The sequence below is a fragment of the Neomonachus schauinslandi genome, chromosome 1 (assembly GCF_002201575.2).
Source record: "Neomonachus schauinslandi chromosome 1, ASM220157v2, whole genome shotgun sequence".
Classification (NCBI taxonomy): Eukaryota; Metazoa; Chordata; class Mammalia; order Carnivora; family Phocidae; genus Neomonachus; species Neomonachus schauinslandi.
The window spans coordinates 137733532-137760934 of record NC_058403.1 but is presented as its reverse complement, the minus strand read 5'-3'; the positions used below and the strand labels follow the sequence as shown (position 1 = coordinate 137760934).

At 42.7% G+C, this 27403-nt stretch overlaps 1 protein-coding gene across 2 annotated transcripts in view; it reads right to left on the bottom strand.

The window, feature by feature from the left end:
- RARB (retinoic acid receptor beta) overlaps positions 1-27403 on the bottom strand; it is a 385733-nt gene that overhangs the window by 277869 nt on the left and 80461 nt on the right. Inside the window, exon 3 of one of the 2 annotated variants that reach the window (XM_021678917.2) lies at positions 26904-26927. The exons of the other annotated variant lie outside the window; for it this stretch is intronic. Within the exon in view, the coding sequence (XP_021534592.1) occupies positions 26904-26927 (24 nt within the window). The remainder of the gene's footprint in view (positions 1-26903; positions 26928-27403) is intronic. 2 annotated transcript variants of the gene reach the window in all.

Here is a 27403-nt window from a genome sequence, read left to right as displayed (position 1 = left end):
CTGGCTTCCAGGAAGTTTCCACCATGGCAGGGCAGATGAGAGGAGAAGCCAGGACATTTCTCCCTCTGCCTTAGGGGTTTCTCCTATTTGGCTGAATCCTCTCTAGGGTTCTAGCTCCCACTGTTTCAAGGTCTAAGTCTCTGTTGGCCCACTTCTTCCCATTGTCTCTTCAGCCTCGGGGGTGGAAGCAGCTTTCTGTTGACATGAACATCTGCGTTGTCCCGGCTTTTGAGTTTCTCTTTCAGTTCTTCCATTAACTGTACAACCAATTCCCTGTATTAAATTCCTTCCATTGGAAATAGCTGGAACGGCATTTGTTTCTCCTTACTGGATACTGGCGGATGGAGAGCTGAAAAGAGTTTTAAGACGAGGCCTTGCCGAAGGCCACACCACACGTACTGGAGTATCTGGGGTTCAGCGGCCTTCAAAACTTAGAGCCTTCCCTTTAGAACATGCTGTTCCTTGGTGAGTATCCAATGTTTACAATTTAATTCTTAAATTAGTGACAAAATAACAATTAAAAACAATCTCAAACATCTTTGTTTTTTTAAGTCCATGGATCCTTTTGGCAAGTTCTGATTTGTTCATGAAATTCTTACCAATGTGGGGCTCTTTCCTAGGAAACAGGCTGAATTTTCCTCAGTGAATCCTTTGGTGAGTATTCCTTCTTACCTCCTCTGAAGTCATTGTTTTCTTTGATACTTGTGCTGAAGCTGAACAGGCTTATTGAAAGGAACAAAGCCCTTTGAACAAACGGGCAGGGCGAGGACGAATGAGCCCTGATTAACCGCTCCTGGATACGGCAAATGTGAAACTGGGCCCTGGCCTGAGCTAGAGATGTTTCCATCAAACAGGATTATAGGCAAGGGTGGAGATATCAGGTGATAATGGTTTTAGGCAAACGGGATGAATTATTGCCACAGACACAAACTGATTCCTATCTCTGGATTTTTCTTAATGGAGTAACTCCAGCCTTGGGAAATTATTTTCTTTTTGGTCAGTGTTCTGCAACACATCAGCTGAACTTGGAAAACATTTTATGTTGGGTAATGTGCATTCTTCCGGTAGTCAACAATACAATAGCATCAAGAACAACAAAAACATTACAAATGTTTTTTTTTTTTTTTTTAGATTTTATTTATTTATTCATGAGAGACAGAGAGAGAGAGAGAGAGAGAGAAGCAGGCTCCCAAGGAGCAGGGAGCCCGATGTGGGGCTCGATCCCAGGACCCTGGGATCACGACCTGAGCCGAAGGCAGACGCTTAACCACCTGAGCCCCCCAGCCGCCCCCAAAACATTACAAATGTTAGTAGCAACTAACATTGGTGGACCCACGATAGGCCAGTCACTGTTCTAAGTGGCTTATTATAACACCCTTAATCCTCTTAGCAGCTCTCTGAAGTAGGTACTATTATAACTTTATCTTACAAATGAGGAAACTGAGCCCAAGGAGGTTGAAGTTACTTGTCCAAAGTGACAGAGCCTGTAAGCAGCAGAACTGGGATTTGAACACTGACAACTCAGCGCCTTGCCTGCCATTTTGACTACTGTACTTTATGGTGTCTCCAAGATGTGTCGGAACACGGATAGAGGCATGTGGTGGAAAATTATGCATAATGTGTTTGATCTGGCCAGGCTGTGAATAATTAGGAGAGCTACCTTTTGGCTCCATGTGACATTCAGGCACAGAAAAGAAAATGCAACTCATTTCATTGAATGTCTAGGATCTTTTTCTGCCTTTCAGAGGATCTTTGTGACACACTGTTCTTATTTTGCGTTACATTTTGGAAGGCCCTTCAGTTTCACAGACCCCAGAGGTATTTCCAGGCTAATGCTAAGGCAGAAGCTATTTCTAAGTGGCCAGCCCTACATAGCATGAGACAACTTTTTTTTATAACACAGTGCTATGATTAGAATAAAGGGCATGTTTGAACACGCACGTTTTGGAACCGACCCTTTATTCCTTTCGTGCCAGTGGGGACAGCTGACCATATCAAAGGGAAGGGAGCTCCTGAAGAGTCTGGTTTCTCAAGACTTTGGTTTCTGAAGATTTAAGAACACGAAAGAGGGAGGCATTAATATAAATCTTTTCTTGCCCAACTCCATCTGTGATACGAAGCTACGCAGAGCAATGCAAGCTCCCTCTTGTTTTAGAAGTACTTTTTCATCTCATAATCTACTTTAAAAAAGAAAAAACTACAAAGGTTTGTTTCTACAGGCTTTCCCCCATCTCCTCTCCCTACCTCAAAGGAAGACAGGGGTCAGAATTTGGCTCCCCGCATGAGAGAAAGCATATCATTGACTTAGTGATGTGCCCCTGCCTATATGAAAGGAGGAGCTAGTGTGTGTCCCCACTTCACCTTTACTCTCGATGACATTGGGGAGTACGGGCTCAGTGTGGGGCATTTCTTGGACCCATCTCCAAATTATATTTTGGGGGAATGGGGTAAGAGGGGGCCAACTCACCAACTGATCACCTGATGGACCTTCCCTTGCTTCATGAAGAGGGGGGAGAAGCATCCCTTGTATTTTTGTTAATAGCCAAATTCTATTATGGACAAGAGAGCCAACTTCCCTCATCAGCAACCCCTAAGCCGAGTATTCTGCATGCAAAGGGAGGGGGGCCTGAGAACAATTAATCTCTATCAAGGTTTGGCAAAACAATGGGAGGAAGGCTTACTCTCATATTAGAAACAAAGTCCTATTAAATTGGTAAAATTTTAATGAGAGGAGAGATTCTGTTGAACCCCATAAGAAGGGGAAAGTTAAAGTCCTAGGTTAAAGATTAATATTCCAAGTTCAGAACAAAAGGATGCTCTTTTGTGGCTCTGTGCTTATGCCTCTGAATGTAAACATTGTTCTGAGAGCCATTTTTTCTTTGCCAGATCTTTAAAGGGTAATAAATTAGCCAGTGGACAGCCATACAAGCTGCTACTAGATGTGAATGTGAATGTGTCTGAAGAAAAGGCTGACTTTCAATCAAAGTCTATTGAAAGAATGGTTGGATTTTCTAAAGAAGCATGTTGTGCCTATTAACCAACTTACAAAAGGGGCCATTTCCTTGATTTATGTTTGGTTGCTATAGAGATCTTGCAGCCCAGACTGGCAGGTGAAGCTCCCCCTAACAATCTCAGAGGTTTTTCTTAGTTATCCTCAGAGGCCAAACTGCTGCACTGGGTAAAAGGCAGTGTGCAAACAAGCTGTGTGTTTAAAAAAAAAAAAATCAAACATCTGGCTCAAGCATTTTCACACACTTCTCTTAAATTATGAGTTATTATATGCAAGACTTAGGGCAAGCATTTTTAACAGCCCTTAAAAACATGAGTACAAAGAAAGTTCACTGTCCTATTTGGGGCCATGAATGACTGGTTTCTGCAAGTGCAGCGTACTGCTTAAATTATTTTACAGAATGCACAGGATTCAATGTTTGAATTCAAACTGGTCTTCAAATATGGTTGTGCCTTTATGATCCAAGTGGAGAGAGATATGTGTGTATGTGTGTATGTGTGTACTGGTGTATATTTTTGTTGAGCGGGTAGATTAGAGGCACTACATGTTAATTCTGGAGGGATCTTAAAGAAAAGTTTGCCTGGAGCCCCCTTTTTATTTCAGAAGGGGAAACTGAGGTATTATAGAATCCAGTGGGACATAGGTGATCTGAGGTAGAGTAGACACTGTCTCTTTACCAACACCCTGGCCACCAATCCCTACTGCTGAGCAAACCATAGAAAATTCCAGGGTCAGAGGTGAGGAGAAGGCTTGGATATTGAGGATCAGGTAATTTCACATTTAATTCTTAAGGAAAATATTATCACTGGGTCAAAGACAAACCAAAATTTATGTTCTGGGGGAGAGCAAGGGAAGGGGGAAGGAGAAGGAGGCAGCTGAAGAGTGAGCAGGAAGCTAAGTACCCTCTTCACTGTCAGAGGCCCTTATAAAGAAAACAATGTCCTAGAAAGAGGTCAAGACAGCCCAAGAGGCTAGTTATCGACTGATAAAGCACAGTCTCTTCAAGGAGGTGAAGTACCTAAGGAGGGTCACTTCTGACTCCTGAAACTTGCTGCCATGTGCCCAAATGGAGCCTCCTCATGTCAGGGATACTCCTTGTAAAGTCTTAAGAATGTTTTTGGGGAGACCATGAAGAGATCTTCTTCGGTCATGAGGGCATGTTGCCTGTGTCCTTTAACGTATTTGTCAGTTCGCCAGGACAGCCATCACAAAATACCACAGACTGGGTGGCTTAAACGACAGTCTGGAGGCTAGAAATCCAAGGTCAAGGTGTTGATCGGGCTGTTTCTTCTCAGCCCTCTCTCCTTGGCTTGCAGATGGTCATCTTCTCTGTGTCTTCACATGGTCTTCCGTGTGTGTGTGTGTGTGTGTGTGTGTGTGTGTGTCCTAATCTCCTCTTCCTATAAGGATGCCAGTCAGGTTGGATTAGGGCCCACCCTAACGACTTTATTTAACCTTAATTATCTCTTTAAGGGCCTTTTCTCCAAATATAGTCTGATTCTTAGATACTGGGGGATAGGACTTCAACACAGGAATTTTGGGGAGACACAATTCAGCCCGTAACACACAGTTGTAAGATATTTCTATGTGAACAGCCCAACACTTCATCAGTCTGAAGAAGAGGGGAGCGTTCTCCAGAAGGTTCTCTTAAATCCCCCAACCCCGGGTCCTAGAGGGGGATTTCCACAGGCCCTACCAATACCTGCCAGAGCCTTTTCCTGATTTCCAGTAAAGCCAGGATTTCTTCACAGCTCTCAGTTGTGACAGCATTTCAGCCACTAAGAATTCCTGGTAGCCTCATTCCTCACAAGGTCTTGGAGTCTTTTGGCTAAGAACTCTTTGCTAGGGGCTGAAAAATGAATCCTTTGGTTTAATTCCAAAAATAATTTATGGCTTATTCCTTTGCTCTCCAGTACTTCCAAGAAACTAAAGGGAATGGCCCAAACTAGAGAGAGAGAAAAAAAAAAAAAGAAATCCTTTTCCTCCCTCCCATCCTTTATTATGCTATAAACATTTGTTAATAGAGCAATTATCTTTTGAGTTGTAAAGGCTAAGTATGAGGAAGAAAGGGGTGAAGGAAAAGAGCAATTCTTCAAGCTTAAGGAAGTCAAGTGAAAATATTTCAAGTGGATATGAACTATGGCTAACAGAATCTGTTTTTGCTAAAGTTGAATAAATGAAGGCATGCCATTCTGTTGATCTACACCTCCTTGCAGCTCAGTTTAGTCAGACAACATACACAAATACACAATAAAGACATCTGGGGACAACCCTGGCTGTTTAGAGCAGTAACTCTTTGTGGTTGAGAGGTGCTTGGTAGTAACAGGGAATGTGGATACTCCATCTCTTTAAGAGCCTGCAGTTCATAAAGTTGTCTTCACGGAGCACTTGTCCAGTATCCACCACTGTGCTTCATACTTTACAAACATTTTTCACTTCCACCTCACAGTATCTCTAGGAGAGAGGTCTTACTCATCATTTTTGGCAAATGTGGAAATAAGATCAGACACACTGAGGAACCTGACCAGGGTTCCACAGCATGGGAGACAGAGCTGATATTTTCATTCAACTTTAGCTCTAAAGCCATCCTCTCACCTACTACATGGCGCACGTGAACATCTCTGCTGGTCCAGGCAACTTCATGCACTGTGATGTCATGAAGCCCTGCCTCAGTAGTGGGACAGTGTAACTGAGTTAACACCTCTGACTCTTTGGATTATTATTCCAGAAGTTTAGGCCTCCAAATACAGGTGAAGTATGAGGAATGAGGAATAATAGAGGGTGTTCTGGTTCTCTGCCTGTTGGAAAACGACCATTGGATGGGAACTTGCATAAAAGGCAGGGTTAAGCGGTTGACTCTTGATTTCAGCTCAGGTCATGATCTCAGAGTTGTGGAATCGAGCCCAGCATCGGGCTACATGCTCAGCAAGGCATCTGCTTGTCCCTCTCCCTCTGCTCCTCTCCCCGCTAGCTCTCTCTCTCTGTCAAATAAATAAATGAATAAAATCTTTGTTTTAAAGACAGGGAGGGTTTAGGAGAGGTGGACAGGTCAGGTAAAGATCAGGGTCTCAAATTTCTGCAGGGACCGTTAAAAACAGAAATTTTAATCTTTAGGAGAAAAGGAGAAAAGGAAGAGAAGAGCACAGCTCTAAAGGATGACAGATTCTCTTTGAAGATGGAAACTCTGCGATGAATTTGCTTGGCTTTCCTCTTTCATTGTTTCTGCCCTAGGAAATTCTGCTGATGCTCAGGAATGGAAGCCTCTCCAGTGGAGAAAGGCTGTCTGAAGCCAGGTAATCATTCACCAAATGGCTACCACCTGGGGTAGAGTCCCCCACACATGCAAATCGGCCCACATCAGGTCCCGGGCTCATGGGTGATTTCAGTGGACACAGCTGGGATTTGATACCGAGTGGCCACAACAGTCCCAAGAATATTCTGCACCAAAGACTTGGACCAAAGAAAATAGCATGTTGACTGTGTCCTCTCGGCTTCAGTTAGCTCCAAAAGTCTTACAGTAATTCCCCTACCAGCCAGGCGTGCTTAGGCGAACAAGCAGTGACCAACTGCTTTATAGTCTGCTTTTGAACTTAGTTCCAAAGTCTCTCTAGATCATTTATTTTGCTATTTGTTTATTTTCATATTCCAGAACATCTTAGCCATTTCCGCCCCTTCTTTCCAAGCTGGGGCTATGGTACAAACAAAATTGACTGCTAAATGCAGTATAGCCTGTAATCCACGTGGACAATTCCCTGTAATTGCTTTATAGTATTTGCAGCTTGAATTCCTTTGACAATGTTTTGCTAGATTTGCCACTTCCTTTTAACACCAAATTAGATATTTTTAGCAGTATGAACAGATTAATTTTTATTAAATACGAATTTTATTTTTTTTTTAAAATCTACCAGCTTCAAGGAAAACTTAATAGTGAGAAATCCACCCCCCTTTGTAATGCACACTGAATGTGTAAGTTCATGATCCTACATGAACTGCCTAAATGGTTAGGATCACAGTCCATCTGCTTTTATCAAGCTCTAAGTGAATATGGACAACAACAGATGAAGAGAAATGTTTCTATCACAAGCTACAATCATTTCTCAAAATGTCTATTTGCATCCTTCCTGGATTTAGTTTTCAAGAGAAACTAAAGAGTGGAAAATAATATGAAATACAGAAGACATTATATTTATGTAGAACATTTTGTAATTTATAAAACGTTTGCCATGCATTTTATTGGCTGACAAAGGGGGAGAAACTTTAAAAATGTTTGCACTCATAAAAAAAGGAGCCAGGGGCGCCTGGGTGGCTCAGTCGTTAAGTGTCTGCCTTTGGCTCAGGTCATGATCCCAGGGTCCTGGGATCGAGCCCCGCATCGGGCTCCCTGCTCGGCCAGGAGCCTGCTTCTCCCTCTCCCACTCCGCCTGCTTGTGTTCCCTCTCTAGCTGTCTCTCTCTCTCTCTGTCAAATAAATAAAATAAAATCTTTAAAAAATAATAATAAAATAAAAAAATAAAAAAGGAACCAGAATCTGTGAGGTGACTCTTAATGTGGGGGAAGGCTGCTGGCACAATGCTAAGGGAAGCTGAGGGTGTCTCCGTGTGGACCAGGATAGATGGAAGCATTAACCATCCATGCTTCCTCCTTCTGCCCTGCTAATGACCTCAGCCCTGGCCTGAGGGACCAACATCCCTTAGAATGAGAGGTTATTTAGCTTTGATATGAGTGCAGCCTTGGGACTCTCCATAGAGAAATTGCTTATTCCAAAAATTTAGCTTCTTTCCCTTCTATATAAGTGGAAATGTAGGAAGAAATGTAGTTTGGAATAGAGAGTACATGGAAAAAACAAAGCCATGTCAGAAATGAATTTTGGGGGGGCGCCTGAGTGGCTCAGTCAGTTAAACAGCTGCCTTCGGCTCGGGTCGTGATCCCAGAGTCCTGGGATTGAGCCCCACACCGAGCTCCCTGCTCAGCGGGAAGCCTGCTTCTCCCTCTTCCTCTGCCTCTACCCCTGCTTGTGAACTCTTTCTCTCTTTCTCTGTCAAATAAATAAAAATCTTAAAAAAAAAAAAAAAGAAATGAATTTTGGGTGGAAAAAGGAGGATATATTTAATGTTTGCTGGAAAAAGGAGAGCACCAGAATCTACGGAAAAACACCACGGGTCGTCAACTTTGTTCAAGGTGATGGGCATTTCAATAATGCATTTCCACCCAAGATGTGAGACCTGTATCACTTGTTGGATGCCAATTATTTTATGTGGTTACGCAAATACAAACGAGAAAACAGAGCCACACAGAGAGACACCCATGGCCTCTTTCATTGCTTCTAATTACAGCCAGAAGAAAGTCTTCGTAGTTGCAATGTGTCTTTTTCACGTCTCTTACCTCCCCTCAACAGAGCGAATATTACAAGTGATAGGGAGTTTCTCATTTGTGGCCATGGTATTTAAAGTTTCTTGCAAAAGAAATGCTTTTAAGTATGAATATAGGCTTAAAGAGAAGCCTTGAGAGAGTAAGAGTAGAGGTGCCATTATTAGTCATTGCGGGAGAATAATCTCTCTGTGCCTCGATTTACTCCCCTATGTCATGTGGAAATGTCAACCCTGTAGGGTTGATGTGAACATGAGAAAGAACTTTGTTAATTCTTAGGTACTATTAAAATATTCGAGTGGCCAGTTAGGTGTGGGTAAAAATTAAGCCACTCTGGGGGAACCAAAAATCATAAAGAAAAATAACTGGTAAGTTGCCTATAGAGGGCATAAAGGGCAGACGAAGGAGGTGGGGACTTTAAGCTTGGGGAGCACCTGAAGCTTTGAGGGTGTGTTAAGAAACGAGAGGTGGTGGAAAAAAAAAAAAATCAATCCAGCAGCACTGTGGATGACACGCTGGAGAAAAAAGAGGCTGAAGAGGAAGCGTGAAAAGGCTATTGCACGACTGCTGGAGGGATGGCAGTGGAGACAGAAGAAAACAGACTCAAAAGAGAGTGTAAGAGAAGGATGAGCAGTTAGCAATTAATTGAATGGGGTTCAGTAGCTAAACAATGGCCCCTAGTTGAAGTAGAGGGGTTACAAAGGAAACAAAGAGGGAAACAAAGATAGGGAGGGCAGAAAAATGGCTTTGAACAGTTTGGATTTGCATGTGTGCACGTGCAGATGTGCGTGTGTGGTCCTGCGGACACCCATGTCACTGGGCATGCATGAGCATGTGTGGATGTATTTGTATGTGTGTATCGGTAGTTAGCTAGGGATGGAGCCAGAACAAAGAGAAAGCCTAGTCTTCTGCTCAGTTGCCTCAAGTGGACCTTAGCATCTATAATCTTGCTTCTTTGGCTCTGCTGTTGACTTTGGACACGTTGTCACCCTTTTTAAGGCCCAGTGTGTCATCTGGAAGATGGGGATAGTCATAACACCTCATCTGCATCACCTCCAGTTCATCACTCAGCCTGTCTCCTTCACCAGATAGGTCTCTCTCAAAACGCTCTCCAGCCCTCGACCACCACCCCAGTGGAAGGCACCCTCCTCTCATCAGGGCTACGGCAAGAGCAACTTAACTGGTCTCCCAGGATAAACTCAAGTTCCCCTCCGACTGGTTTCCACACTATAGCCAGAGTGACCTTTCAGGGATATCTGATCACAACACCACCAACTACGCTCTTCAAATGGGTTCCTATTATCACATTTCCTACAGATCCCCCATTTACATGTCACACCTACGTCTTCCCTTCTCTCTTGAGTGCAAACAATGGGCCTTCCCAACACGTGACCTAGGTATATACTGTTCCCTTTGACTGGATTGCTTCTTTTTTCCCAAGTCACCTAGTTAAGTCATTTGTCAGTGTTCAAAATATCAGTTCCTTAGAGAAGCCTTCCCTGACCACACCCTGATATGGGTCAGTCTCCTATGGTAGGACTATGCATTTACTTCAGGAAGCATCTCAGGTTTTAATTATGCATTCATGGTTGTGAGGATTGAGGCAATGCTGCCCTCACCTATTAAACTGGAACTTCTAAATGGCTTCACTAAGCATCTTGTGACCCTCCTCTACTTTTTCATCTCACAGGGATTTATGGAGCTCTGAGTATCCGTATTTTAGAATGCTGCCTCCCTCATTATATTATCTATTGCTGCATAAAAATTACTTGGAGCTTAGTGGCTTAAAACAACAACATTTATAATCTCAATTTTGGTCAAGAGTCTGGACACAACTTAGCTCGGCTCTCTGCTCCAGGCTCTCTTATTGGCCACAGTCAAGGTCTTGACTAGGCTATAATCATCTTAAGGCCTGACTGGAGAAAGATCCACTTTCATCTGTATCTTTGCAGAATTCAGTCCCTCAGGAGAGGTTAGATTGAGGAATTTAGCTCTTCAGCAACTATTGGATGAAAGCCACCCTCAGTTTGTTGCCATGTAGGCCTCTCCAACATGGTGGCTTGCTTTGTCAAAATAAGCATGATGGGGGGGGGGAGGGAGAAAGATGCCAGCAAGACAGAAGTCATAGTCTTTTATAACCCAGCCTTGGAAAGGACATCCCATCATTTTTGCATGTGCTGTTTAATAGTAGTCAGTAGGTCTACTCTGCGCATGCAAGGGGAGGGAATTATTCAAGGGAGTGAATGCTAGAAGGTGGGGATCACTGGGAGTCATTTTAGAAGGCTCCGCTCACACAAATGCCCAAAGGTAGGGTTATTTGTGACCACGTCCCTAATCCTGTTTGAATGGACCCTAACAGTGCCATTCACAAGTTGGCCCCTTAGCAATGCTTGTGGCTGTTCCTGATGATGGAATAATCCTGCTCAATATAGCAGCCCCAGAGCAGATGACCTACTGATCTGCAGCTTAAAATTTCCTTGTTTCTTCACAAAGTATGTCAGGGAGAGAAACAGTCAGTTTGACCCTGCAAGGTCAAACGTACCCCATTTCCATTAAATAAATATTCACAGACTCTAGGGAGCTACCTCCAAGGTGTCAGGTATTACGCTTTAATTTCAGCAATTATGTGGCCTCCTGTCAGATTTATGTGACACTAGTGTTGTGATACAGAGGAACTGAAGAATTTCCACTTGGGGTCAGGCCCAAAATAGAGAGGAAAGTCATTTAATGTTCTTCCTCCTGAGCAGACTGGATGTAATAACAAAGGACCTGCTAAGGAAAAGGCCTATGCTCTGAGTTGCCATGCTCAGGATTCTGCCTCGTGTCCCTAAGCCCAGCTCTGCTTTTGGTCTGGTCCATGCTGGCAAAAGTTAGGGGTCACTGCCATAAATCTAGGACAAAGCAAAGCCTTCCTGGGCAACTAAACTCTTGATTTTGGCCTTACTGGTACTCTGCTCTGACAGATGAGGTGGAGTGAAAGAGAGCCTTCAGAATGAGGAGGCCCGGTGGGATAAGCCTGGCTCAAAGACAGGTGGGACCTACAGCTCATTGCACAACCCGGAGCCCCAGCTTGTCCACCCGAAAGGGGGAATGGTGGCCCTCATTCACATGCACACAAGGTCCTGTGACAGATAGCTGAGCTGGCTTCTCCATCCCCCATTCTCTCTCCTTCTGTTTGGAGAAGTTGAAAACTTAAATACTGCATTTGCCAGCTTGTCTTCCCTGAGGCTTGGAAGGTAGCATGAAGTCACAGCCACCTTCCTGTGGCCTGAAATGCTGACGAGGAAGCGCACAGACGTGGGCGTGGCTGCAGGGCAAGCGGCCTCAGTGGGGCACTGGCAGGACATCAGCAACCGTTTCCTGAACTGCGGATCCCAGCTAGAGTGGTGTGACCTTCTGCCACGGCTTCCTCTCCAGAACTCTTCCAGGGATAGGAGAGGCACCCAATTCACTCAGTAAATATTTATCAAACACCGTCTGTATATCAAGCACTGCCAGAGGCCCTTGGGACTCATCACTGATCAAAAGACTCGGAATCCTGTCTGTGACCTTACGTTCGATCATGTCTGTGGGAATAAATAATAAACATATCAAGCACATATTTTGTATTTTAAAAAAAAATTAAGGGCTAGGTAAAACAGCGGAAGGGGAATTAGAAATGTTGGAAGTGAGAGTGAGGAGCAGCTCTGAACCAGGCAGCCGGGGTAAGCCTTGCCGAAGGGGTGACATTTGAGGGAAACATTGAAGGAAGCAGGATTCGCCATGTGGCAGGTGAGGGAAGAACATTCTAGACAGAGGGAGTAGTTACTGCAAGACCTCTCAGCAGGAGTGTGACTGGGCAATTCAAAGGATAGGAAGAAGTCCATGTGTTGAATCAGGGCAAGGGGGAGGGAGTGGGCAGAAGAGGATGTCAATCAGGAGATGCCAGGCCAGACCTGCCACTTAATTCCCCTATATTAAATCCCTTTCTGCTTGAAACAACTACAATGACCTCTCTTTTCCTCTACTAAGTGGTTACTGGTACATGCATACCTTTTGCATAATTTTATCCCAGTCTTTATCCAATTGCATTGAAACTATGCTTTTGTGTTTGCACCCGCCGCAAAGGCAGTGCCTTATTTATCTCTGTACTCCAGATGCCTAGCCCAGGGCCTTACTGAGCAGACACCTGATGTATAATTCTTGCTGCTATATGAGCATAACTATTTCCCGGCCACTGCCTCTTCCAAACAGGAGACTTCCCCATGGAAAGATGTAGCCTCCCAATATGGCTGGATGTGTGGGGGATAAAGATCTTCCTCCTTGAAGTAATACATTTAGTATTCTAATGAAGTAATTATAAAAGTAAGTAATTATTGAAATAACCACATCAACTCCCAGTCATTAAAATCCTCCTAAACAGAGCTGGCATGATGGCTTAGGCCATTAGAAACCTTGGCAACCACCCAACGCCTACAATAGCTTCTAATTAATTGATCTCACCTCTAATCTGCTATTGTTAGCCCAGTGCCATCATCTGTTTGGCCTACAGATCCTATTGCCCCTTCCTTTTGATTGTATTTGTTACTGTACCCTCTCTATCTCTTTCAATTAAGCACAGGTTAAGTGGTTCACCCGCAAGAGAATAGGAGATAATGGCACCAATCAAAGTAATCTCTTTAATTTGCTAAATGGATTACAGGGAAACCCCAGCCAAAGTGAAGTCATAGCTAGTGGCCTTCACTTGAACTATACACAAAGAGTATCTAATTATTAACCCACCATAAGCCAAACTTCATTGTGGATTAAATGTCTACAAAGTTAGCCAGGTATAAGCAGTTTTCAATAGAAGAGATGGCTCTCTGTGACTAAATTGTTCCCATGGTAAAATGTCCCCACTGGCTCCTTACCCAAATTTCTCGCTTCCCTTAACTTTCAAGTGCAACACGCATGTTCATTTACCAATCAAAGTACTGCCCAGCACTCCAGTCAAGAGAGTGGATTTATAATCTCTTTAAGGACATGCTCTAGCTAGAATTCATTTTTCTTATTTGTACTATAAATGCAAATGCAGTTTCATAGGCACGATGGCTCTGGCTTTTGCTGACTCTGAAAAAAAAATGTATATTTAAGAGTAAACAAGTTTGTCCTTAAGCTGGTAAGTGATCTTCCTTCTCTTTGTGACCCTGCTTATTCTCTCCCTTAAATACACACACGTACACACACACAAACACCCCTCTGAGACCCAGGGTAGGGTAGAACATACAAAGATCCCATACCACTAGGATTCTGGATTTGTACATGACCTTGGTTTGTCATGTGAGCAAGCTAGCAAAGAATGTTAAATTGAGTCATTACCCAGTAGAATAAGAACAAGGGGGTAACAAGGAGAATAAAATGGAAGGTGAAAAAATACAAAATAAAACTCTGTAAACTTATCAGAGATTGAGGGATCTAGATCTTAAGTTGAACCATTCAGTAAATACAGATGTACCTTTTATGTCTTCAAGTCTTCTAGCTTTCTGAGGTCACTGCTTTGTTCAACATCCAACTAAAATGATTTGACCCCCAATATCCCACATTCTGCAGTGAGTCTAGTGAGCTTTCCCACATTTCTAAGCATTCCTGAGGAGGCTTATAGCCCAGGTTATTTCCACTCAACACTCCTACACTTGACCCATCTCTTAACCTTCTCTTTCTGTCTTACCTTCTAGGGCAATTGGCCTCTCTCTTGTCTTCCCTCTTTAGATCAAAGACTGATGTCCTAACCCCTCTTATTTCATTTCCTAAAGCTCCACTAACACAGGATATATAATTTTACTGAAGCTCAGGGCAAAACTGTCCAGTGGGGTCTTACAACAAAGAGCAGAGTCAGAAATGCCTAATAGTTAATATTAGCTATCGCTAGCACCCAACCCTCCTCACCATGGGGAATTTACCACAGACCACATTTCCTCATGGGCTCTGGCTATCCACCATATTTTTCAGAGCCTCTCTCATCTTTCCACCTCCTCCCTTTTGGTACCAGGTTTCTTCTCATGTTGTCAGGGAAAAAATACCAACATTTTTTTTTCCCCATAGGTCAATAAAACTCTGTCTCTTCTTTAGATTCGCTCTGAGATCTCTCTCCAGTCAAGAATGCCTTTCACTCTTGGGGCACCTGGGTGGTTCAGTCGGTTAAGCATCTGCCTTCAGCTCAGGTCATGATCTTGGGGTCCTGGGATCGAGCCCCATTTTGGGCTCCCAGCTCAGTGTGGAGTCAGCTTCTCTCTCTCCTTCTGCCTCAACCCCCTACTCCCACACTCATGCTTGCTCTCTTTCTCAAATAAATACATTAAAAAATTATATATATATAAAAAAGAATGCCTTTCACTCTCTACTAGCAACTCGGAACTCCTAGAGCAACCTATTTAAGTTGCAACCAGCTTATAAAGGAGCACATGTAATTCTAAGCACTTTAAGCACCCACTCTGTTGAAGATGAAGAAGCAGGTGCAGAAGAGAAACAGAACACAGGATAAGGGCTACCCTCTGCTTTCCGGGCATTTATCGTATAGCAGGGGAGGTGGATATACACCCAACAGGCTGTGTGGTGAATGGAAGAACATCAGAAACCAGGGAAACCCAAGGTTCAATGTTGGCTTCTGCTGTTTGTAATGTTGTACTCCTGGACAAGATAGGCAACCTCTTTGAGTTACAGTGGTTTTTTTTTTTTTTTTAAAGATTTTATTTTGTTTATTTGACAGAGAGAGACACAGCGAGAGAGGGAACACAAGCAGGGGGAAGTGAGAGAGGGAGAAGCAGGATTCCCGCTGAGCAGGGAGTCCGATGCGGGGCTCGATCCCAGGACCCTGGGATCATGACCTGAGCCGAAGGCAGACGCTTAACGACTGAGCCACCCAGGCGCCCCGAGTTTCAGTTTTAAGTAATACAGGGATATGAACACTCCATTCCCCGCCTCATTTCCAGGTTGGTTCTAAGGATAAAGAAACATTATGGAAATCATACAGCCTGGTACAATGTATAGCACTGCTATGATCACCATGTGAGAAATAACACACAATATTTAGCTATAAGTGCAACTCCCCACTGGTGCACAATCTTTTTGGGTTCAAATGTTTAAAAAGTTGGTGCCATGGTTGGGAGACTAAAGAAACTAGGGGCACCTGGGTGGCTCAGTCAAGCATCTGCCTTCGGCTCAGGTCATGATCCCTGGGTCCTGGAATCGAGCCCCGCATCAGGCTTCCTGCTCAGTGGGGAGTCTGCTTTTCCCTCTGTCCCCCAACCTGCTTGTGTTTTCATTCTCTCTCCCCCCTCAAATAAATAAATAAAATCTTAAAAAATTAAAAATAAAAACCCCCCCCACTAAACACTAATCAAGAATTGTTACAATGAAACCACAGCCACGTACCTCAATATCTCCCTAAATTTCCAAAAGCATTCTTAGCTTTCATATTTGATCTTCTTTAGTAGTGGTTCTGGTTGAGTAAAATGTCACTCTCCAACTATGTTCTCTTATATGTTCCTGAGGCTAAGTTTACATATAATTTAAAAATATGCAAATTACCTTGTAGATGGGATGATATTTTGCTATATCTCTTTCCCTTCTCTATGAATAAGCTGTCTTGGTCGCCATCCATGTATGTAACTTGCCCAGTGTTTCTTTTTGACAGAGGCTATTATAAACTAATGGAGTTTCAGTTATAGAAATAAAATCTACATGTTGACAGGTATATGGCAATGGCCCCAGGTAGACATTGGTATACCTACATATTTTGGCCTACACTGGAGAATCGCTGCTATAGATGTCATGAACTATATGAGTTTGGAAGGCCTGAGAGTGGTTAGAGAATATTTCAAGAAATGTGTTGGATTTCTTAATGGGTACAGAAAAATGGTACAAGATCTTTCACTCGTGTGAGTGAAAGATGGCAAAAACCAAAGAGAAAATACCGTATGATTCCATTTATATCAATAACACAAGCAGGCTGTCAGAATCTGACAGTGGTTATGCTTGGGAAAGGGTATGACAGAGAAGGACAATGCAGGGCCCTTCAGAGATACATGGCATGTTTTGTTCTTGATCTAGTTTCTGGGAACCTGTGTGTTCACTTTGTAAACATTAATCAAGCTGTGCACTTATGTGTTATACTTCAATAAAAATGTACACACAAAAAAGGCAGAGGGACCCACACAGGATGGCCAACTTCTATTTTGTTAAGGGCATTACAAAAACAAATAAATAAATAAACCAACCACCAATTACCCTCTATTACCACAGTCTGCACGTTTTAAGAAAGGATAGAATAGCACTAAAAAGTAGGAAAGACATACAATTGTTTACCTGGCATAAATTAACTTTATAAAAAACTCACCATCTGAATATTAGCCATATTTTGCTCATTTTACTCTAGATCTCTAGACTCTAGCCTCTTCCAAGGTCAACCCCCATTCACAAACTGTTATTTGAAAGCTGCTGTTTTGGGGGATCTGGATAAAACCCAGGATAAAGCCCAGTCCTTGCGCAGGAATTCTTGTTTCTGACCCATGGGAGATTTCATGTGCATCTTTCCCTTTACTTCTTCAAGGAGAAGCTTAGGTTAATGGTGACCCACTGGGGCCTAATGAGTGAATCAAGATGCTTTTTGGGTGGCTAAAAACGTCCTGGATCCCATTCCCCAGGCTGCTCTGCTAGGTGGCCCAAGTGGCTCCAGTCTGCTCCTCTCTCCCCCTCCACCAGCCTTCACAGTGCAATCTACTAACTTCTTGACACCTGCCTAGAGTTCTTCCTCACCTTAATTTATACCTTAAAGTATACCTTGCAGCTTTACGCTTCCGCTCTGCTCCTTGGACAGCTAGTCAGTTAACTTTTGGAAGTTCTCCAGTAATATGTGGATATAGGCTTTACTACTATTATTGTTGGCCTTGACTAGAGATACCATCTATATCCTCTTTCAGCTACACAAATATTCATTCATCTATCCATCTATTCATCTTTTCCCTCTTTTTCTCCTCCCTCCTTTCCTGTCCAAGCTTTTTTTTTTTAATTTTATTTATTTATTTGAGAGAAAGAGAGAGAGCATAAGCAGGGGAAACAGCAGAGGGAGAGGGAGAAGCAGGCTCCCCACTAAGCAGGGAGCCCGACGTGGGGCTCAATCCCAGGACCCCCGGGATCATGACCTGAACTGAAGGCAGATGCTTAACCGACTGAGCCACCCAGGTGCCCTCCTGTCCAAACTCTTAATCAGTCAGAAAAGATGACCAGTGCTGGATCTAGGACACAAGTTTCCAGTTTACAAAATGTTTATAGTACAGACTGCAGTCAAGATGTATTAGTCAAGTGCTCTTGATCCCTAGACTCGAGAACCAGTCATATGAGGAGAGAATGATCTGACAAAGCTTGGTCTTCACATAGCCATGTGGCTTACTACAAACGACACTGCTCTGTCAACTTCCAGATCTCTGCAAATGGATTTTGAGCTGGCTTTGTTTTTTCCCCCAGGTCTTTCTCATGCTAAGTGTTCAGCCTATCATTTCTGTGACCACCTCTGGCCCTACTTTGAAATTAGAGAGACATTATCTTCTGATACTTTTTCTTCTTCCCAAAACTTTATAAGTAGCAGCCGATGCTCTGCGGATTACTCTGACTAGTTCCCTAGTTACTAAGACAGAGCAAATGAGGTGTAGAATGAGTCTAAATGAAATGCCTTCTATTATATTTAACTTCATTTGGTTTCCTATAATCCCATTCCACAAATTACCTATTTATTTACTGGGTTTTTATGATGTACATGTATTTTAAGGCATTTACATGAATTATCTCCTTTAATCATTACATTCATCCCCATGATGTAAACTTCATATTATAAATTTCATTTTATAGAAGAGGAAACTAAGTGACCAGGGATGTTTGAGTTTCATATGAGACCCTCTATACAGCTCTAACCTTGCTGTACATTTTAGGATAATTTCATTCAATTGAATAAATACCTATAAGTTACTGAACTTGGGCATTGGAGAGCCAGCCATGAACAAGGGGGCCTGGTTACCATCCTCATTGGGTTTGTAAGGCTGTAAGGCATACATAAAAATATTGAATATATATGATTCTGAGAGTGGTACATATTATCAAAAAAGGCAGAGCATAGTGTCCTCCAGTGTAAGGGGACAGCTTCTAGGTGCCTCGCGCATGAGCCGGTTGCTAAAATATCCGTAAGTGAACGAGTTAAGACTCTGAGTTCTTAAGAGTGCTGTATGGAGAGCCGTGAGTACAATAAAGTAATCACTCTGGTTGAGGAGTGTGCAGGCCCACCGAGAGCACAGGGTTAGAAGCATGTAAGAGCATAGGGCCCAAAGAGAATTGGTCTTGTTTTAGAAAACAAAACAAAACAGTTCTAAGCTTCCAAGCAAAAGCTGGCCAGCTAAATGATTCTTAGATCATATTTGAGGTTGATTATTGGTTCATACCTTTTCCTTTCCTGCTCTGTCCACAGTCCCTGTGGGGCAGGACACTTCTCCACCCCATTACTGTCAGGCTTGGTCACTGACTTGCCCTGGCCAGTGGGATGTGTGGAGGAGTGACAGTGCGCCAGTCCCAAGCCTAGGCCATAAGAGCCTTAAATGTTGCCTCTTGAGACCCCCTGCCCCATCTTGCACTTCTGCTACCATTGTGGGAAGAACATGTAAAGGGGCAGCTGCTGGTCTCAGAGCAAGGAGACATGGGGAACACAAGTGAACCCAACCTGCAAGGTGGGCCCACCCCTAACTCCCACTGAGTCCTGCAAGGCCCTGCAGAGTCCAGCTGACCTATAGAAAAAAAAGTGTCTGTTGTTGTGACCGTTGAGATTTGGGGGCTATTTGTTTCACAGCATCATTACAATACCTACACACAGAACGTGCTCACGTCTCATTTCTAGACAGCTGCTCCAGAAATTTGTCCTGGCTTCTGCATTGTCTTAGCAGCCTTGGGAAAGAGAGGCCTTCCCCAGTCACCCTCTAGAGAGAGGCAGACCCCCTGCCCCCAGCAGTCTCTGTTCTTTTCTCTGCTTTATGTTTCTGTATAGTATAGATGACCATTGTATATATGACCTACTTATTTATTTCCTGTCTCCTCAACCCTCCCTCCTTCCTCACCCCAAACTAAAGTCTGGGTCCCCAGAAAGATTCCGATCAAATTGATCTGTACTGAGATCTGGTCTTCGGCCTTTAAAAAAAAAACAAAAACAAAACCTCCCTGGGTAATCCTAATATGCAGCAAAATCCTAATATGCAGAAAACCACTGGACAGTATGGGTGATGGAGGCTGGAATCAGACATGACTTGCTAAAGGCGATGGCTGATCAGAATCTTACCAGAGGGTAGCCCACAGCAACCAGCCACATGTGAGCACCTGAAATGTGCCTAGTCCAAATGGAGATGGGTTCGAAGTATAAAATACACACTGGATTTTGAAGACTTCAGTAAAAGGGAGTGGAAACTATTTCATTAACAATGTTTGTATTTGCTACATGTTGAAATAGTATTTTGGATATGCTGGGTGAAAAGACACTGTTGAGATTAATTTCACCTGCTTACTTTTTTTTTTTTAATAGAGTGATGAGAAAGCTTAAACACACATAAGTGGCCCGGAGAACATGTTTACGGGGCAGCTCTGGGCCCCGGGGTTTCCCAGGCCAATGAGACAGCATGCGCAAAGCCTAGCATGAGAAGCACCCTGGGGGTGGAGGCTGGGTTACCCCACACAGTTTGGTTGTGACACAGAGGGTGAGCCGTGCAGAGGTAGCAGGCCAGGAGGATTCACAGAGGGTAAGCTACTGAGGCCTGAACACCATGCCGAGGGCTAGCCATTTCCTGGAGGGACCTGAAAAGGATCTCTCTAGAAAGCGGGAAGCCCAGGCGTTGCAAAGACATTAGGTGGGAGATTATAGGAGGAGACTGGCAGGTGCTGAGGAAGTGAGATACCTAAAGTAGTAGAGTCAAGTGCAAGCTAGCAACTGCTTTCCTATTCTAAGGCACTTACAGGTTGATTCATGGGCAATTTGAACCCATAAGCAGTTACGGTGATGAAACCCAGAGACCAAACGATATCACATTCCTTATCTTTGCCAGGGAGCACACTCTCCCCTCCGCCTGCTGTCACATACACTGTCACCTTGAGAGGTGTTATCCCATTACTGTCTCTGACGGGATGAGCAGGGAGATGTCACTGCCAACAGCACCATGAGATATGCGCACATCCGAAGATGAATCGGGCAGCCGCCAAGAAAGCCAGCCTTGCTTTGGCAAAAGGCAAGAGGGAAGAAACTCAAGTCCTAACCGGATGAGAACGTCCTGTAAATACAACTTTCACCTCACTGCCCATTAGGTGATGATTTTAAAGGCAAGCTATAAAAACTTCTGGAGAAGGAAATGAAATGATTGTACAAGTGGGCACCTGGAAATTATTCGGGACATAAAAAGAAACATTAGCTTCTCATGCACGATAACAGAGGCCAGTTAGAGCCCTTCGTTAGACACACAAACATCAGTGACGATTCTACACGTAATCTAACATGTGGATCCACACAGAAGCCACTAAATATTCAGCTGGATTCGAATCACATTGGATGGAACTGCTTAGTATAGGTCACCCCGTTTTCCCCAGCACTTCAGAACAGCTGGTGCCTCGCTCAGGGGAAGCTCAGGGCTATTTGAGGCTTGTACAGCATCAGCTTAGAGGGGATATAAAATGCATATGAACTAGCTGGGATGGCAAAAGAGAAAATATTTCTTCCCACAATTGAATGTTTGATCAGGTTGAGTAGGAATTCGTGTTTCATAGACCGGTAGAATTCAGGCACAAGTGACCATCAACCCTTTCATTGAACTGGGGGAGACACTGGGGCCCAGGCAAGACAGTGACCCATTCAAGGTCCACCACTCGTTAGGTGGAGGGCACGAAATCCAACCTGAGTCTCCCAGGTCCCCGTTCAGTGTTCCTACATGACTTGCTACTTGTAGCTGACCCAGAGGCTGAGATGTCTTGAGGTAAAACTACTTGAAAGGCTAGGATCCGGCGTGAGGCAGTGGTTCTCAACTCTGGCTGCATACTAGAGAACCTGGAGGAATTTTGAAAAACTCCTGGCTGCAAACCAGAGCAATTAATTCAGATTCTCTGGGGTTGAGACATGGGTATCCTCATTTAAAAAAAAAAAAAAAAAAGCTCTCCAGGCGACTGTAATTTGCAGTTGAGAATTACTGCCTAAAGGGGTACCCGAATGATTTTAGAGAAGACCCAGCTTTCAAAGGCAGGACATCACCTGACTGAGAAGACTGTCATGTCCAGGCTGATCTAGAGGCCTCTGTTATAGAGGAGCTGGAGATCAAACCAGCAATATTATCCTCATCTGAAGACTTCTTTTTTTTTTTTTTTTTTTAGATTTTATTTTATTTGCGAGACAGAGAGCATGAGAGGGAGAAGGGTCAGAGGGAGAAGCAGACTCCCTGCTGAGCAGGGAGCCTGATGTGGGACTCGATCCCAGAACTCCAGGATCATGACCTGAGCCGAAGGCAGTCGCTTAACCAACTGAGCCACCCAGGCGCCCCTGAAGACTTCTTTATTAGCCAGACTGACACATGGGTTGCAAAGTCACCTTACTGGTGGCCAGAGAAGATGATGGCACATCTATGAGCCCTGCCCAGCTGATGCCAGCTTTGTTCTCGGTCGGTCCAACAGTGGATTCTCCACCCCACGTGCATAGTACCAGGATGGTACCCAACCTAAGATGCATGAGTTTTTCTTTTTTTTTTTTTTTAATGTTTTCATTTTAATGGTGAGATCTTTATTTATTTATTTTTAAAGATTCCATTTATTCATTCATGAGAGACAGAGAGAGAGAGAGAGAGAGAGGCAGAGGCAGAGGGGGAAGCAGGCTCCCTGTGGAACAGGGAGCCCGATGTGGGACTCGATCCCAGGACCCCGGGATCATGACCTGAGCCGAAGGCAGACGCTCAACCGACTGAGCCACCCAGGCGCCCAAGATGCACAAGTTTTGAAAGCAAACATAGAACTGTCCACAGAACTTTGTGCAATGATGGAAATGTTCTCTGTCTGTGCTGCCTTATGCAGTTGCCACTGGCCGCCTACGGCTACTGAGTACTTGAAATGTTGCAAGCAGAACTAAGAAACTCTTATTTCATTTTAATTATTTATGTGCTACGTTTCAATAATCACACCTTTAGTGACCACTGCATTGGACAATGAAAAAGTGGTCTTGGAACTGTCCCAACCAGGTGGGTGACATAGAATTTGTAGATGAGAAAGATAAATATTTTAACTTTAAACCATGTGGTCGCCTATTCATCTATACATGTCATTAGATTGCTCAGCAAGGTCAAACATTAAAAAAAAAAAACAACTTAGCTTTGTGACAATAAAGGCACAAGGACATTAATTTTCTTTTTAAAGTCTTTTGTGTATTCGGTTTTCCTTTATAAACAAGATCACAGAGTTGACTGAGAACATTCTGGCTTTGGAACATTATAGTATATGACAAGTTTTAGGAACAGCAAATATTTTATAGCAACTGCCTTGCTCTCAGATGCTTAAGAATCAGGTTGCAGGAGTGATGGAGGTATTGTTTCATCTAATGACAACCTTTCCATGGAAACTCTTCCAAAAGCAAGTTATGTGAATGCCAATATCAACTTACTCTCCCAGGAACACTTAAGCACCAAATTCTCCTAATGCAGAGACCCTTGGCCAAGGAACGTGACTGAACTTTTTTGATGACTTCGTTCAGCTCCAGAAACAGACTCTTTTAGGCCCTGCATTTGAGATGAGATTCCTGGGAAGTCAGTATGCTTATCCTATGAAACATTCCAACAGTCAGTTATTTTTGGTTAGCACTTTATTTTTCGTATGAAAAACCATTATCATGCCCACGGAAATGCAAACCTGCTGCTATCTCTATCTTGCTATTTTATCTCATCCTTAAATATTTGATAGAGTTACTTGATTTATTCTAAAATTTGAGGGCTAATACATTTAAGCCATAGTCCATCACGCTTGGTGGTTGTAATGACTCTGACCAACCTCACTTCACTATCATAAAACCAGGGGTTATGAGCGATGCCTGCTTGTTTGCCAGGTGGGGGATGAGCATTCTTTGTATTTCACTGAAAGGTGGAATAGGCCATTCGTTTATGGAGTAAGAGAAGATCTAGTCAAGAGGTGGTACAGAGGACGGCTCACAGAGGCAGGTGCCTGAAGGCTAAAGTTTAAGCCCTGACACCAACTTACCAGTAATGTAACCTTGAATACTACAGCACTTAATTTTTCTGAGATCCATTTTCCTTATTTGCATAACAGCAATATTACCTCAAGGGGGGCTGTGAATACATCCTAAGGTGACATATGTTTTTGTGCTTTGTAAACTGGAAGCATTATCCAGGTGTGAATTATCAGGATGGGATAGTGTGGCCAATTCTTTTCCAAGTCCTGCATATAACCCTTCATTTTGGGGTCCATGTGGAAATGACCCAAGATGTACACATTTCATTGGCCTCAAAATGGATATTCTTTTTTTTTTTTAAATTTAAAACTGATATTCTCTAACATGTTTTTATTGTGGTAAAATAGATATAACATACAATTGACCATTTTAACATTTTCTAAGTGAACAGTTCAATGGCATTAAGTGCATTCATGTTGCTGGCAACCATCCCCATTGGCTAGCTCCAGAATTGTTTCCTCTTCCCAAACTGAAACTCTGCTCCCACTAAACAATTACTCTGCATTCCCTCCACCTTCCCCCATCCCAGCCTCTGGCAACCACCATTCTACTCTCTATGAATTTGTCTGTTTTCGTATCTCATTATAAGTAGAATCATACAATATTTGTCCTTTTAAGTCTGGCTTGTGTCACTTAGTATAATGTCTCAAGGTTCATCTGTGTTGTAGCATGTCAGAATTTCCTTTCTTTTTAAGGCTGAATGATATTCCATTGTACGTATATACCATATTTTGTTTATCCATTCTTCTGTTGATGGACAGCTGGCTTGTTTCCACCTTTTGTCTGGTGTGAATAATGCTACTGTGAACCGGTGTGTACAAATATCTGTTTGTGTCCCTGCTTTCAATTCCTTGGGTTTATACTCAAAAGGGAAACTGCTGGATCATATGGTAATTCTATTTTTAATCTTTTGAGGAACTATCACATTGTTTTCCATTGAGGCAGTACCATTTTATATTTCCACTACCAGGGCACAAAGATCCTAATTTTTCCACAACCTGAGTTATCTTCTGTATTTATTTTGTTTTTGAAAAGAGCCATCCTAATGGGTATGAGGTAGATCTCCCTTTGGTTTTACTTTGCTTTTCCCTAATGATTAGTGATTTGAATATATTTTCATATGCTTGTTGCCATTTGCATATATTCTTTGGAGAAATTTTTCCTCAAGTATTTTGCCCTTTTTTTTTTTTTGGACGTTTATAGCAGCTTTATTCACAATTGCCAATATTTGGAAGCAACCAAGAAGCTCTTAAGTAGGTGAACAGATAAACTGCATACATCCCGACAATGGAATATTATTCAGTGCTAAAAATAAATGAGCTATCAAGCCAGGAAAAGACATGGTGGAAACTTACATACATATCACTAAGTATAAGGAGCCTATCTGAAAGGGCTACATACTTTATGATTCCAACTATAGGTTGTTTTGTATAAATAAAATGTGATCAAGCTCACAGAAATCCTCAAAATGTGGAGGTGTGGGGAAACCAGAGATAAGGGGCAAATCGGACACCCTACCCTAGGCGTGTGGGGTGGGTGTCTTTATGAAAATCCCCTGCGACCAACAAGGAATAACCAGACCCTAAAAACGAAGTAAGCCATTGAAGGTGTTATCACTAGTTCTTGCTCAATGGTGGTAGCAAAGAAATGTTAAAAGGATTTAAGTTCCCAGGTTAGCTTTCTATAAAAGACTAACCCTAAAGACCCTCATTGGCAACCCTGTCGGGACCCCTCTCACTCTTGAGAACTTTTTCTATATCTTCACTTAATAGACTTCTATCATTTTACTCACACACACACACAAAAAAGTAAAGAAAAAAAAGAAATAAAAAGATCAGTGGTTTCTGGGGGTGGGTGGTGGTGGGGTAGACATGAACAGATAAAGCACAGAGGATTTTTAGAACAGTGAAAATACTTTGTATGATATTATAATGATGGAGATACGTCCTATACTTTTGTCCAAATCAATAGGACTCTACCAAGAGTGAACTCTAAGATAAACTGTAGTTTGGGTGATTATGATGTATTAATCTTAATTAATGGAATGCACCTTAATTAATGTAAGGTTCATCCTTGGTAACAAATATACTATTCTGGTGAGTGATGTTGATAATAGGGGATGATATGCATGTGTTGGTATTTTGCCCATTTAAACATGACACTCTTAATGTCAATGAGAGTATACGCATTTTGTCAAAAAATATTTCAGAATCTAACAGCAAAGTCGTAATGTCCTTAAAAGTAACTGTTAAATGACTCCATGTTGTTACTATTCTTACTGTGATTTTAATCTTTATCATTCTTACTGGTAATTAATCAAAAATGATCAAATACTGGCCATGTTCCAGGCACTGAGCTAAGTTGTGCACAACTATGGACTTACTGGATCTTCACAAGCCAGAATTATTAGTATTCCCATTTTACGGTGGAGGAAAACTGAGGCTTAGAGAAGCTAAGCAATTTGGTCGGGTTTCATGTAGCTATTAAGCAGAAGAAGAGGAGTTTGAACTCAGGCATTCAGATGCCAAAGTCCTTGCTCTCAACCACCATCCATTACTACCTCTCCATGATGGATGCTCCTTGGTGATATACTGACAAACCTTATGGGACACGCATGTTAGAGGAACAATAAATAACAGGTTATTGCTCATGATCTTTCATTTCAGAATACTTAAGGAGATTCATGGACTCATTTCTGTGACTATTCTATGTTCTTCTGAAGTGATCCAGCAATATGGCTATAATTTGCTCTTATTTAATAGCCCAAAGATGAGATGTATTTTGGAATATGCCTGAAAAATTATATTCCACAACACCATGCTGTCATGGCTTAACAGTTTGCTAGGGGAAAACAGATAAGGCATAATTACTTTTGGTATTCAGTATTCTTATATACTACTCAAAGAGCCATTTGCACCTCATCCATTTCTTCCCCACAAACCGTTATTGAGTGCCTATCATGTGCGAGGTACGATTCCATGTTCCAGGTGTACAAACAGATAAAGCCTTGCTCTAATGGGTGTTGAGGGAAGATATAACAGGCAGTGAACATGGAATTGCATAAAAATTTCTGTATCAAGTAATGGTGAGGACTAGGAAGAAGAATAAAGCAGGTAAGAGGAGAGGGAGGTTCTAAGGTGTGGGGAGGGACTGACATTTTAGACAGGGCTACCAGGGAAGGCATTTATGATCAGATGATGTTTGAGAGAAGCCAGAATGAAATAAGAAAATGAGTAATGGGTAAAGAACATTTTAGACAAAGGGAACAACCAGTACAGAGGCCCTAAAGCAAGAGTCTCCCTGGACTGTTTGTATAACAACGAGGAAGTAAGGGTGAGTGGAACAGCATGAAAGGGGAGCTGAAACTCACGAACTCTGCTGTTCCTTGAATTCTGTTGTTAAATTGACAACAACAGAGTTTATCAAATGGCAGGGACCCTGGTGGGACCAGAGCTGAAATATACCACATCTAAGATCTGCGTTGGGAGAAATAATACAAAAAACATAGATTGCTCTTGCAGAGCACATGACACCTGGATTATTTTTCTCTCACCTGGGGGACCATGAATCAGAAGTGTTATGAAAAGGAATTATCCAGGGGGTAAGGCACTTCTTGGTCCGGATTAAAAATACTATGTGCTTATATCTACATATGCACACACCCAACAGGAAGTTAAGATTAATTTCTTCTACATCAAATGATAAGCCCTTCGATATCAGATACATTTGCTCTTTCAAAAAACCAGTGATGGTCACCAAATCCTCTCTATTGGAGA